At 31.8% G+C, this 14,335-nt stretch overlaps 1 protein-coding gene across 1 annotated transcript; it reads right to left on the reverse strand.

Moving 5' to 3' along the window:
• Positions 1 to 972: 972 nt before the first annotated feature.
• LOC106063218 (mannose-binding protein C-like) lies at positions 973 to 14,335 on the reverse strand. The gene is made up of 3 exons (XM_056004614.1): positions 14,269 to 14,335; positions 3,176 to 3,279; positions 973 to 1,466 (listed from the first exon to the last, which is right to left on the reverse strand). Exons 2-3 carry the CDS (start codon positions 3,234 to 3,236, stop codon positions 1,033 to 1,035), a joined length of 495 nt encoding a protein of 164 aa, XP_055860589.1. The 5' UTR covers positions 3,237 to 3,279; positions 14,269 to 14,335; the 3' UTR covers positions 973 to 1,032.

Genomic DNA, 14,335 nt, shown 5'->3' on the forward strand with positions numbered 1-14,335 from the left:
CATATATCTAACAACAAAGCCAACTAATGCAGTGTCTTTTATGTCGCATGACTCTGCTATATCAAGTGATAAGGCAGAAGAAAGGCAAATATGTTACATTTTAAGACATGGAGTATGGGTGCTCTGAAAAGCGAGTACAATTGGCTGAATGATAGAATCGATGCCTAATCCTCATTCCTCTGGAACCTCATTTTGTTAAAATAAGAGCATCGTAATTTCTCCGACATAGACTTTTGAATTGATTTGAAAAGACGCGCCCCATAATGCGCCCTCGACACACACGCACTCATATTTTGGGCCCATTAATTTAGTAGCACTTTAACTTATCCGCACCCCTCCTCGGCCAAAAAAACAAACAAACAAAGAAATAGTCAGTCTTTTCTTTGACTTCTCAATTCAATTTATATTATACTTCGACCCTGACCTCCTACCTAATTTTTTTGGAGGGTTAGATTTATTTATTTATTTAATTTTTCAAAGGCCCTAATTGAATACAACATTCCCCGTTCCCCTTTCTACATTCCTTTTGGTATTTTGTTCTGTAAATAAAAAGAAATATTAATTTGGTTTTATTTATTCAATTGTTGCAATCGTTTATCTGATCCCTTTTTAAAATTTTGTTACTTTTGAATGTAGCGAGATGACATCTAGAAGATCTAGATTTATCTTTTAATTTTTAAGGCTATAATGATTACCTTTTTTTTTCGACAGTGTTACAAAGTATGTGATTTCATGTGAAGACGTACGACAGGTTAAGAGATTAATTGAACAATAAGTGTGTAAGTTGTATTTTACAAATATAGCATATATTATTCAAAATGTGATCTTTGTTAATGCTTTCGAAAAGAGAAGGGGCGTCCACATATCTAAATCCGGCCCTGATTGTTCGCTTGCCAGTTAATTAATTTACAGTTAACTTTTTACATAAAGCAAACAAAAAAAAAGTGAAAGTGTATTATTGAGCGACAAGTAGATATTTCAGCAAAATTTATTTCTATCTCATGATTTAGCCGACAAGATCAAAATATTTTTTTAAAACAACTCCTTTTCACACAGTGCACTAAAAACTCCACTCGGGTTATTGCATGGAACGTCATTCAACCTGCCGGCCCTGTCAGCGACCAGCTCAAGACAATCTTCTTGCCTCTCGTAATTGTTAGGCTCTCCAGATGACCAATCAAAAACATTCAGTTGTTTGCCAGTTTGTTGACTGACCCATGTGCCGTCTTTCTTGGCGTCCGTGCCTGCAATGAACACTCTAAGGCCACTGTTTGGTTTGACTAGCGATTCCAGGAATGCAAACTCTTCAAGACTTTCTATCTCAGCAGGATTACCTCCTCCGTTTGCAGTACACCAGTTCTTGGCTTGGGCAAAGGTGGCAACAGGTGGCTTAGAAATGTAATACAGCTTATTGGAGAAAGTTCCTTTAGCTATAACCTTTGCGTTATCCAAGATCACTTTAATATCTGAAGAAGAGGAGAACATTATAACCTTAAACAATATTTTCAAACTAACTTCATTTTAATACAAAGAATTCTGCATAATTAAATTTACGCTTTAATCTCAAGACATTGGGGGCGCTCCTTAGCCCACCCCACTCTTATTTGTACCAGACATTTGTTGGCAATAATTAAAAGCTGTTTTGTTGGCCTCATTACAAGCTAGCTGAACAGTGAGCCACAGAAACGGATGATCTTTACATTACCTGCCCCATAGATCGAAATGTCTAAGAGAGATACATTTTTTTTATTTGACTTTAAATTTACGCTTATTTTTATGGAGATTTTCATAATTTCAGGAGATTTCCATGAGCTCCTGGAAAATAATGAGGCCGCGAGAACCCTGTTATAAGTTATAATGGTTTAATTTAATCATTTACACCAAGAATTAGCGCGGGGCCTATGAAAGAGCGGGACCCGCTGCTGCCACATACATTTCAGTGGCCTGGAGCTGGCCCTGCTTTGCAGTCGTAGCTGTGATGTAACCCTAACCCTATATATTTTGCCACATGTAGCGCAGGCGTAACCGTTGTCTACCGGTATTCGGGTTGAGTTCCCTTTTTGTCGCTTATACCTGTCCTCGGCAGCATATTTCCTGTGGTCTAAAGCTAACAATAACTATAATCTTAATTATTTTTTTTATATTGAATGTTTATTTAAAGCTTGATAACCTGCAATCACTCAGTCAGAATTCGCCAGTTCCTGAGTGTCGCCTGACTGAATGCGGCCAGCGTGAACATGACAAAACATATGACATCGGAGTTCAGGATACTGTTTACGTAATGTCATTAAATGGTCATGGAGTTTTATTTTGCCTCTTTGGCAGTTTATCCCACATGTCGACCATTAATATATAGTTTTTAGTATTCCTGTTTTTTATGGTAAACGTACACAGTTTTCACGTTGAGGACCACTTTATGCTTATAGTACTTTTGATAAATTATGAAGGAAAGGTTGGTCTTCATGGTTTAGCAAGCAACAATAAATGCTATCTGTTAACTGTTAATAGCTTGAATAACAGAAATCACACAAACAGATAATCTATAGCATTATTTTGACCAATGAACAAACGTACTCGAAATGTTACAAAATATACTTATTTATAATGTACATAAAATTATCGATTTTCTTTTTAATATAGTCTCTCTTAAATGAACATGTTGCTTATAAAAGTGGTGTATTTTAATGATAATAAATCTTGAAAATTAAATATCCGCTTTCAAAATATGGTGAAATCAGAATTTCAATAAAATTTAAAGTTTTTGAGATGTACAGTCTAGGTATTAACTCTTTCTCTCCTAACTGACGATACCAGCGTTGATTCCACCAGAATGTGGTAAATAATTACGGAGAGAAAGAGTTAAGCAACACAAAACATTATTTTCGGCTTTTCTCTTTATGAACGCGATTTCAGTGTCAAGGTAAATTTGTTTTGCTCAATTTACACAGTTGAAAAATATTTTGATTTAAGCATGTAATTATTTTTATTAGATTTATTCATTGTGAAGTATAAGATTGTTTAAAATGTGTATTGCTGATTTTGTGAGTATAATGTGCTCGTGTAACGACAAACTATCCACTGAATTCATATTTGCGACGAAAGATATACAGAAATCAAGTATAACTAAACGTAATTGAAAGTAGCCGTGTATAACAAACATGTTGTTGATGTTTACCTGAGGCCACAAGGACACACAGAGCTGCAAACAGAAGACATTGAAAAGCTGAGATGGTCATTCTTTAATGAAGCGTTGACTTTTTCTTTCAAAAGTTTTTTTTTCTGTAACAAAAATAGATCAAAATTCAAACGAACCAAACTGAAAAAAAAATGATCTATGAAACCTATATTATATCTGTAAAATACCAGTGACTGACAAACTGATTGATGAAGAGAGCTCTTAAACTAGCAAAGAAATATGCATGAAATTTCGAAAATCGATTCCTTTTACCATTTAGGTGCCCACCATAGACATAAATAAATATAGACTGGCCGATTAAAGAGTTTTATAAAACGAAAATTTGTGACTCGCAATTTTGTGTATTTTATTATACAGCATTTATGAGCAGTATAAAAGTTAAGTATTCATATCTATTTCAGCCACACACCTATATATATTGTAAATAAGGAGGCGGTGTAGTTTTGTTTAATCTCTAAGAATGAAGATCATGCAATTTTTCATAATTCGGAAATCCGAATACAATAGATATACATGTTTTCAAGTTACATGAAGTTACTTCCTTCGGCCAGTCTATATTTATTAATGTCTATGGTGCCCACTTAGACGCGGTTTTGACAGATTCGTAACTTGAACATTGCGATTCGTAAAAAAAAGCATACTTTCTATCAAACTTGTGTATTTTCTTTTCGGTATTTCCCCAAAAGTCTACTTATAAAGCATAAATAGAAATTGCATTCAAATAAACGTTTTGAATTCTTTCTTTTTCCTTAATTTATTTTTTTGTATTCGTATTTATTTTCGTTTCTTTATAGATATGATTTTAAAAAAAAAAAAATTTAGCCAATAGCATCAAAAAATAGATCTAGAGTATTTCATTTTTAGATAGATAGATAGATAGATAGAGAGAGAGAGAGAGAGAGAGAGAGAGAGAAGAAAGTCAAAGAGTGTAGACCGTTTCATTTCATTGTAACAAGTAAACTAATTCATGTGTGTTAAGGGTATTATTTTAAAAAAATTTAAAGGGAAGGTTTCGGCCGTACTAAATATATAAAGCCAGAGAACAATCAACGGGCGTAGTCGATTTGTAATGCTAGTAAACTTAAAAGTTTAATAAATTTAAACTCAATAACAACTACAAAAAAGCGTTAAAAACTTTAAACAGTAATTTCGACAGTTTTACTCTCCAATAGAATGAACAGCGCGTCTTAAAGGTAGAGAACCGATACTAAGAAAATACTAACAGGGACGTCCTAGCATAACTGGGCGCCACAAATACTCGGAGTACCTTAGGGCAGTAGGCCCCAGCTGGGAAGAGACTGCACACATTACTGGAGTCCGATTTCTATGGAAACAAGTTTTACGCCCAATGCACAAAACGGCGCAGGAGTAAGAACGTATTGACACACAATTAAATGGGATAGGGCACTGCACAAACAAATATTTAAAAAACTTAAGTTCATTTCAACGATCACATTTATACTGATTCAGTTAGCAGTAGCATCCCACATTACACAATCATCACGCTAAAAATAAACGTAATTGTATCGTTAGTAAATGAAAACAAGGAAAAACATTTTTTTAGACATAAACAAAGGTTATCCAAGGAAAGAAACCTCCGCAATTACAACTATATCTCTAGAATAATCTAGAATTTTCCTTATTCAGTATTAAAATACTTAAGAACTTAATTGACTAATTGGTTAATCCATGGAACTATACTAATGGAACACCAGCTTCGAGTTTTTTACAAAGCCAAAGAGAGTCGAAGTGCCGTCGCGCATCATTTTTGCGCATGGTGCAATGTGGAGAAATCCATGATGATGCCAAAGAAGAGATTTACTCCGTCAGTCCCTTGCAATGGGTGTAAAACTTTCGTACGCTCTATTTGATTAGATGTGTAAAAACTTCATCCATTTTCTGACTATCTGATATAATAGATACAATTTTCCCGAATAAGAGATCGTCACAAAAGTTATTTTTTTCGACCACCCTATAAAATGCCACATTTTTTCAAAAAAATAGAATCTAAATTCCGAAAATACAATCTTTCAGTGTTTCTGTGTTTGGTTTATTTACACTAAATCTGGATGAAGACCTGTCTACCGTTCCTCTAAATGCGTATTTGTTACGATATACTAAATTGCACGAAAAAAAAATAGGAGGCCTAATACAGTTTTGACACTCCAAGCTACGCATTTCTAAGTTTTTTTTAATTATTATTATCGAAAGGACTAGGCTATAGACATACACGTCTCGTGGGAAACAAAGAAAAAGTTCATCTCGGTAATATTGTAGCCTAAATAAAATGACCAAAAAAACAAACAAACTATAGCCTAATATAAAATGAAATAGATCTAGAGCTAGATTTTCTTGGACGAATGATACAAAATAAGTATAAATAATAAGTCATAGTCATATGAATCTGATAGATCTAAAACCAATACTGATAGTCATTAATTAATTAATTATTAGAATTACTTGACTACCAACTGGGTATTTTTATTGCCAAAATACAATGTATTTTATGTGCATTTATTAAAAACAACAACCAAAAATTAAGCGTTCGACGCAACTAGATCTAATATTAATAATATAGATTCTGGTTCTAGATCCAGAAAGCTACTTCTCTAATTCAGTTTTCTAGTTTAATTCTAGTTAGATCTAGATGTCTAGACCAGTAGATCTAAATCTAGCCAGGGTTTTTGTTATGGAATAGATCTATAAACCTGCAGCCGCCTACTGATCACGATATGGCAGATACTATTGATGAGATACTCTCTCTACTTCTATATAATATAATATATATAGAAATTATAGATCTACATCTAGATCTAGTAGATCACAGTAAAACTTAATGTGTACTTCCGACTTTAGCTCAACAAGTCTACTCCAAAGTATACTAGTAAAGTCACAAAGTGTAAAGGATCATTATATATTCAAATAAAAAATTTATAGGCCTAAATGAATCGAAAAAATCAGTCACTAATTTGACTAATCTAAATTGTTATTTTTTAAATGGCAAGTGTTATTGATGACTTCTGACTTGTACACGAGTTGCAGAGATTCTAGCTTTTATTTTGATGACATGTTACGATATATCAATGATATTTAGATAAACGCAAGTACCTAGAGGAACATAGAGAAGGACCATTTAATATAAGGCAAAGAAGTAAGGTGTTTATAATCCATCAAACTCACAGAGGACTTGTGTCGGCATTTCATGCATTTACAGAAGCTACAAACTATGCTACAAAAATGATAGGCTTGTCTTTGATTCCTAAGACTTATGAGGAATGCTATGTTTCCAGAGGCTACTCAGCCCCAGCTGTGACCTACATATTATGCCACACTGAGCACAGGCATAACCATTGTCCACCTATGGTAGAATCAGTTTTTTTTTTTTTTGCCATCTACCCTCGGCAATTAATTTTCATTGGTGTATACCACACCTTTGTAAGTGACCTCCAGCTGTCTCGTTCTGAAGCTGTATGCAACCAGGTGCTCTCTTATTCTATTTCAGTTAAAGTAAGTTGGCGCCTAAGCATTTCTCTGGTACCTCTTTATGTGCATATGACATGTTAGGCAAATAGGTTTAGCCTATCAGAATGCCATTTCGGAAAGTATAGGTGCTTAAAATGAAACTCCAAATATCTGGACTTCCAGTTACCAAGAAAATGAGCTTAGGTTTCAAAGAGACGACACTGGCACTTCAGCTAAGACGATCAGTAAAATTAATAGCAACTTTAATTGCAGTCCACCAAACAAGATAAAAAAAACAAAAAGAAGTGTGGCTTCAATAGCATTGATGATATTTAGTTTACTTTTATCTCATTTACTAGTATTACTATTTCATTGACTATGGTTTTACTAGTTCCTGCAATTTGATGAAAAATAATAATTAAATTGTGTATAGTCTATATACAAATGTTTATAAGAGATCACAGCTTAGCTTAATTTACTTACTATTTTTAAACTATGATTTTGTGTTCTGACTCTACTCTAAATAAATTATATTTTATTTTAAGAATGCAAAGTTGGAAATTCTGTTCTGATGAAAAAAAATTATTAAACTAAAGTAGATGTTTATGGTTCTTTTGTATTTATTTTTAAATTATTTATTCATTAAAAATTAATTGCTCATTAACATTTACTTGAAGTAAAGATCAAAAACACAAATTCAATACATGATCAGCTCCCAATTCACGCAGATCACAGCCCATCACTTAAATGTATTTACTGTCAATTCTACAGACTATTCATTTCAAAATGTTGCTTTAAATTGTTATATGACACAATCAAAGTACTGGTACCTCAAATTGATGTAGGACTAAAGCAGCTGAAATAATGACAAATTTTCATTCACTAACTTGTACTGTCATTTATTATCAGACGTGTTAAAACTAATGACCTGAATATATAATTGATTAAGCAGGAGCATCAACAAATCTTGAACAATAATTGTCTACAGAAAAACTTTATTCTTATCCAAACAATATACATTTACAATGTATTTAAACAAGTTAATTTATACAAATCTGTATGGCCTAAAGATTATGGTGTATTTTGAGCATTGTGTGAATACCAAGTTACATTATTACATGAAAATAGTGTACTCATTTTTTAAATATTCTGGGTAATAAAAATTAACAACTAATATGATACAATAAAATTGAAGCATTAGTCAAATAAAAAAAAATTCACTCAAGATCTATGTGAACTCTATGCTTGAAAAAAATCATTTTGAAATTAATTAAAAAAAAAATAAATTATGGTTCTTTAGTCAATGGAATGATAGCAGCAATTATTTAACAATTTCATGATTATCCATTAATCTCAATATACTTAGAACTGAAAAATAATTCATAAGGTTTAGATACAACCATTTGAAATAATGATTATAATTTTTTTCTTAATTTGCTAAATTCAAATCTAATATAAACAAGATTTCCTCTGTCAAGAAACTTATGAGGGAACAACATGCATATTCTTCTCAGTAAGTTTTGCAAAGGGAATTAAGAATATATGATGTTGCTTTTTTTTACCAACATTTTAAACCTTCGCACAAGGTTTTAGTTTTAAGGAGAATGCACCATATTTTATGTTAACTTTTGATAGATTCTTATTTTAATTTAAAAAAAGTAAAATTTCCCTTACATATCTTGCAATCTATGGGGCAGATGATATAAAGTTTATCAGTTTCTGTGCCCCATGGTTAGCGAGGGTGTCATGTACCCAGCACAACAACCAACCACCTTTTGAAAAAAAATCCCATTTCAGACGTCACAATCTATAGGGTCATTTGATTCTTTGGCCAGTGCATCATGTGGCCAGCACAACAACCAACCATCTTTACTTTCCAAAACGAAAGTCAGCTACCCATTAGAGTTAGGTGGACTCAGGGGCACCCAAAAATCTAAAAAAAAATTTAATCTGAGTCTTCACAGAGATTCAAACCCATGACTTAACCATTCAGCCATGGATCCCCAAACTGCCTTTACTTATTCCTTACTATTGCCATGTATCCCTAGCCTTTTGAATTCTGAAATTGAAAATCCCAGTCTTAATCGAACCCAGGAACCCTCAGTTCAGAAGCCAAGTGCTTTACCACTCATTCACTGCACTCCCTATTGTTTTAATGGGGCTCAGATTAATAGTTTTCAAGTACAATATCAAACAGATTTAAAGAAATACTAAATCCAAACCTGTTGGCTGAATGACAGGATACACATAAATATGTATAGAGCTTACAGTATAATATATATATCTTAAATTAAAATTGGTCCAAGACTTTTATTTTGCAACATGATGGGATTTTCCTTTCTGGTGGTGCTATGCAGGAGTCCAAGAATCTCATCTTTTCTCATAACAGAAAGTTATCTAGTTATAAAAATAAATAAAAGGATTTTAAAAAAATAAAAATATGTGTGACATATGTGTTGACCATGCTAAACGTATACATATGTTATTAAGTATAATTATATAATTTTGCCATTCTAAAAATAGTCTGTACCTAAAAGGAGCTACTGCGTTAATGTGTAGACATGGCCCTGACCTTAATAGTTATGGATTATTACTAAAGGTGAAGGCAGATATTCAGTTAATTTGATGGACATTGCACTCATCTAATAGCAACTGTAACATATATTATGATTTACATTTTCATGGAAAACTAGTTTTTCAAAAATACAAGTACTTCAGCTTATGAGAAAAGTGCATAGGGAAAAATTGCAATGCCTTACCTTTAGAGGTGCAACCAATCATTGACTTGTCAGGAATGCATACCTTTTTCTTCCATTTCCAAACATAACTGTAATTATACAATTAGGCATATTGGCTAATTTCTTTTGAAAACATTAAAATTAAAAAATAATATTAAATTGAATACATTGTTGTATCAAACATACAAATTATCAGACATAACTTTGCCTAATTTCATCTAACAGTTTATTGTAAAGGAATGGCCAGTACAACAGCCAAGTTATATTAGGCATTCTTGAAAGATGAATTTGCTTAAGAGTGTTATAAAAAAAAAACTAGAGAAAAATGTTAAATTCCATCCCAGATATTTGGATGTTGCTTGACCATGAAAATCACACTTCATAAAATATCTTTTAGATAACTAAAATAAAAATTGTATAGTAGTACTTACAATAAATATTGAATGGATGCCAATATTATTAATGTCTGCCCAGAGAGTAGAAATAGTATAAGTATGATCCTTGAGCCATTCTGGTACATCATCAGAACTGGTTGGCATGGTTCTACTTGTTAATAACTGAAACATTACAAACATTTTTTAAAATTTATCACAGACTAGAAAAGAAATGTTGCGAGGAAAAATACCAATGGTTAGAATACACCTGATGATACTTTTGTAGCCTTAAAATGCACCAAAACTTCATTCATTAAATCTGATAAGAAACATATATGTATCACACAAGTCAAAGTTGATCAGAGTGTCATAGCAAATAATTAACTAGATATGTGAGTTTTATATTAAAGTCCTAAATTTCAGGGGATAGATCCATAATTGACACCACATCATTTATTATTTCATGAACTCATGGGTCTGGGCATGGCATGGAAACTATTATTTAATGTATGGGGTGTAGGCGAGGCATGGATTATAAATTGTCTTGTATAGATTAGATTGGGTAAAACTTCGAAGGTAACTTTTACTGATAGATCTGGATCAATTATAAATTTATGGGATCTAGGCCTGCATAAATTTTATCTTTTATTTATATATTTTATGTACATATATAACTAGTCTAGAATCTATAATTATATCTTAATAATATTTTGTTGTAGATGTCATATAATATCTAAAATATTAAGTATAGATCAGTAGATTTAGAATTTTAGCTAGTAAATATTTTTATATTCCAAATCTAAACTGCATCTCTATATATTGTATATCTATCTAGAATTTAGATCTGTAGATTTAGTACTTTAGCTAGTAAAATACTTTTATATTCTAAATCTAAACTGGATCTAGATCTAATTATTCTAGAAGCTTAGATCTAGAAGACTAGTTGTCAAGATTTGACTACACTATGGCTAAGGCTAATGCACTAGCTAAGTAGGCCTACTAGATAGATCAAGAGACAGAGTACTAATAGACACTTGCCTCGTTGGGCCTCTCAAATCAGATACAGACTTTAGAGACAATTTAGGAAGGTGAATTTCAATCCAATTCCAACATCTACAAACTACAAGTTAGAGTCTAGCTAGAGATGCTAGATCTAGTCTAGAAGGCTGATCAATTAAAAATAAAATCAATCATTTCTAAAGTTTGTAAAATTATATTTTATAGATCTAATCTATCTATTTATAATATAGAAATCTATGTCTACTATAATATTTTAATATTTAAAATGATATGGCTGATGATATTAATTATTTTAATTGAGACATTGACATACAAAGTAACAAAATAATTAGATCTTATACTAACTCATAGCTTATACTGTATTGTATTAAACCTTCGAGTTTACGTTCCACTATCTTGACTTGACTACATTGACTAAAAAGGGCACTATCACGGTGACTATGATTATTTATAGATCTAGAATACTAGTCTAGATTATTATCTATGGTGATGATGATTATCAACTGGTAGATCTATAAGTATAATCAGTATAAACTATAATCACTGCATTCGTTTCATTCACTGTCTGTATCAATAATAGTGTGATGTGAAAGTGAAGTCTAGATTTAGATCTAGATTAGACAGAATTGATACATTATAAATCTACTTTCTACTATAAAAAAAGTATTATTATTATACTATAGATCTACAATCTACATCTACTAATATTAGTACAGGTACTAGCTAGATCTACAGGCAATACAGCTATAGCCTATAGATGTATAGATGATCGATAGATCTAGACGTAGACTAGATCTATAAACATTCATATTGATCTCATGTATGGTTTAGATCTAGAGAAAATAGAGTAAAAATCATGACTTTATTAGATCTATTGAGTTATTTTTTTTTAAAAAATATCTTTAAATAGATCTAGAACCATAGTCTAAGACTGGGTGTTGTAGATCTATATTATTCTAGATATAAGAGATCTATAGATAAGTTCGGTTTTTAAAAAATGCGCATTCGAAATTTAAAATACCCAGATTTAAGTATTAATATACCCATATTGGTAGGTCCGCGTTAATCATTTATTAGATCTATTAAAGCATGTCTATATAAAAGATATTATTATTTAAAAATATATTATTATATAAAAGATATAGTTGTGAATATTTACTAAAAAAAATTAAAATAATGAATTTTTTTACTTTTGCCAATTAACACTCTGGCTGGCAAAAAGGATGACTCCTCAATACTGTGAAAAGACAATAACTGCATGAGTTGGTTTGGAATTGTATTTTGTAAGACTAACTTAAAAAAAATATCCTTCAAGAGAATAAACGAAAAAAGGTTTGTCAGAAGAAAAGCTGGCTTGACTACGGAAATAATGGACCAGCCTCTCTCTCTTGATATCTTGTTAAGAACATTGGTGACCGGGAAAAGTGGAGGATTTGGTTACGCGGGACAGATGATAATGATTTCATGTACATAAAAAAAATCCAGATTTTGTGTAAAATACCCAAATGTGAAAGTACTGAAAACAGCTATTTTAATGGGGTGGCCTTAAAAAAATAACTTTTGTGACGATCCCTTATTCAGGAAAATTTTATAAATCACAAAACATTGTGAGAAAATGGATGAAGTTTTTAGAGATCTAATAAAATAAAGCGTAGGAAAGTTTTACTCTCATTGAAGGTCAGTCCAAGTGACTGGAGGAGTAAATTTCTTCTTTTGCATCCTCCTGAATTTCTCCATATTGCACCTTGCGCGAAAAAAGATGCGCGACGGCACTCCCCTAGTAAAAACTAGGAGCTGTTGTTCCATTAGTATAGTTCCATGGTTAATCTTTTAATTCATGTAATGTTTTCATAGGTACAATAAATAAAGGTTTAAATGATCAGCTTGATCAGACAATGGATGTGTACAAAATAATGTGTCCAATTATATATGTAGACAAAAGCTTACATATTTAGCCGTATCTGTGAATACTGAAGGCTTAATTCCTTTGTTGGCATCAAACAAAATAATTAATTACCAGTAATTAATTGACTAATTGGTTAATTTGATTCGTGTCTTGTCTATGCCAGTGAATAATAATGTAAAGTTTCAATTTGATCCGAGAATGGGTGTGGGAGAAATAAAGTGTGCAAACCTTTTACTATTTTTTGTATATATATGTATGTTTAGTACAAATACTCCTTCTTCCCTAGTGCTATTAGAGCATGGAATGGGTTGCCTGGCAGAATTTAAGTCATTGGTTAATATGCATGACTAAATGCATGACGCGTAAGACGTAATCATCTTCATTTTTGAAGAAACGTCTGTATTATATAAGATAATATAAGATAAGATAAGATAAGATAAGACGGACAGAATGAGTTCATGTAAGCTTTGTAAAAGCATTTATTATCAACACTTATAGAGACATGCACATCAACAATTTGCAATAGATATTTGTGTCATGCAAAATTGTAACAAGCAAAAAAAGAACATAAAAAAAGACTAATTCCACTAAAAAGAAATAAAATTAAACTTTGCACTGCACAATATAAAGTATATAATTATTACAGTTTTCTATTGTATAAAATGTAGTTACGGCCTTGAAATTTACATAATTATTTTTAAAAGTAAAAACATTATTAAAAGTTTTTTTTTTTTAAATGAGACTGTCAAAACAGTCGAATATCTAAAGAGCGTTTAACCATGGTTCTGTTGGCGTCTTATTCTGACCAAAAAAGCCTACTACAAGAGGTCTCGCTTAACATATAGATTTAGATTTAGATAAACACACGTAATAAAGATACACTTCCACTTCTTGTATCTTGATTGTCACTCACACTTCAGTATCGAACATTGACCCCCTTTCTACTTTATTTTACTAAATTTGACCTGCCTTTTTAAATAGGATGAATAATGAGCTGTGAATGTCAGGGGAATGCGTTTCTGGCAGTGAAGAACGCAAAAAAGACGCGATCGCTTAATTTCCTCATTACAAAAATGTTTCCAAAAAAGTTCGCATAAATATAGGCCTATAAACTTTCTGTAGCAAATCATTCAACCGAGCGAGGCTCGGTCTCCAGGAACTGAATAACTTAATAGATGGTAGAAGCACGTTTCTAAACAAGGGCAGTAGTTTACAGCATGGTATAACAATGTTTAAAAAATGTTTTATATAGATGAAACCAGAAAGCACAAACAAACAATAATTCTCAAGAAGACAATAAATCATAATTCAAAGATGGACCGCATATGAAGAAAATTAGGAAAAAAAAAAAACAAGCAATAGAAAAAAAGAATGCTTAAAAAAAAAGATTATCTAATGGAAAAAAACCCACTAATTAGTAACATTTATCTCAAGATGAAAGGGTTTGGCTCCTTTTCTGTTACTATCGCCATACCGAAAAAACTACAAATAGTTAAAAAAATAAATTGGCTAATTTTTTGGTTGACACTAACGTCACTATCAACGGAGAACACAAAACAACAACAACCTTACCTGTTAAAAGTTGGTAGGAGACACAAGTTGAGCACCTGAATACTTCGGTAGGGAGCTCACGTTTATA

This window comes from Biomphalaria glabrata, chromosome 11 (assembly GCF_947242115.1).
Source record: "Biomphalaria glabrata chromosome 11, xgBioGlab47.1, whole genome shotgun sequence".
NCBI lineage: Eukaryota > Metazoa > Mollusca > Gastropoda > Planorbidae > Biomphalaria > Biomphalaria glabrata.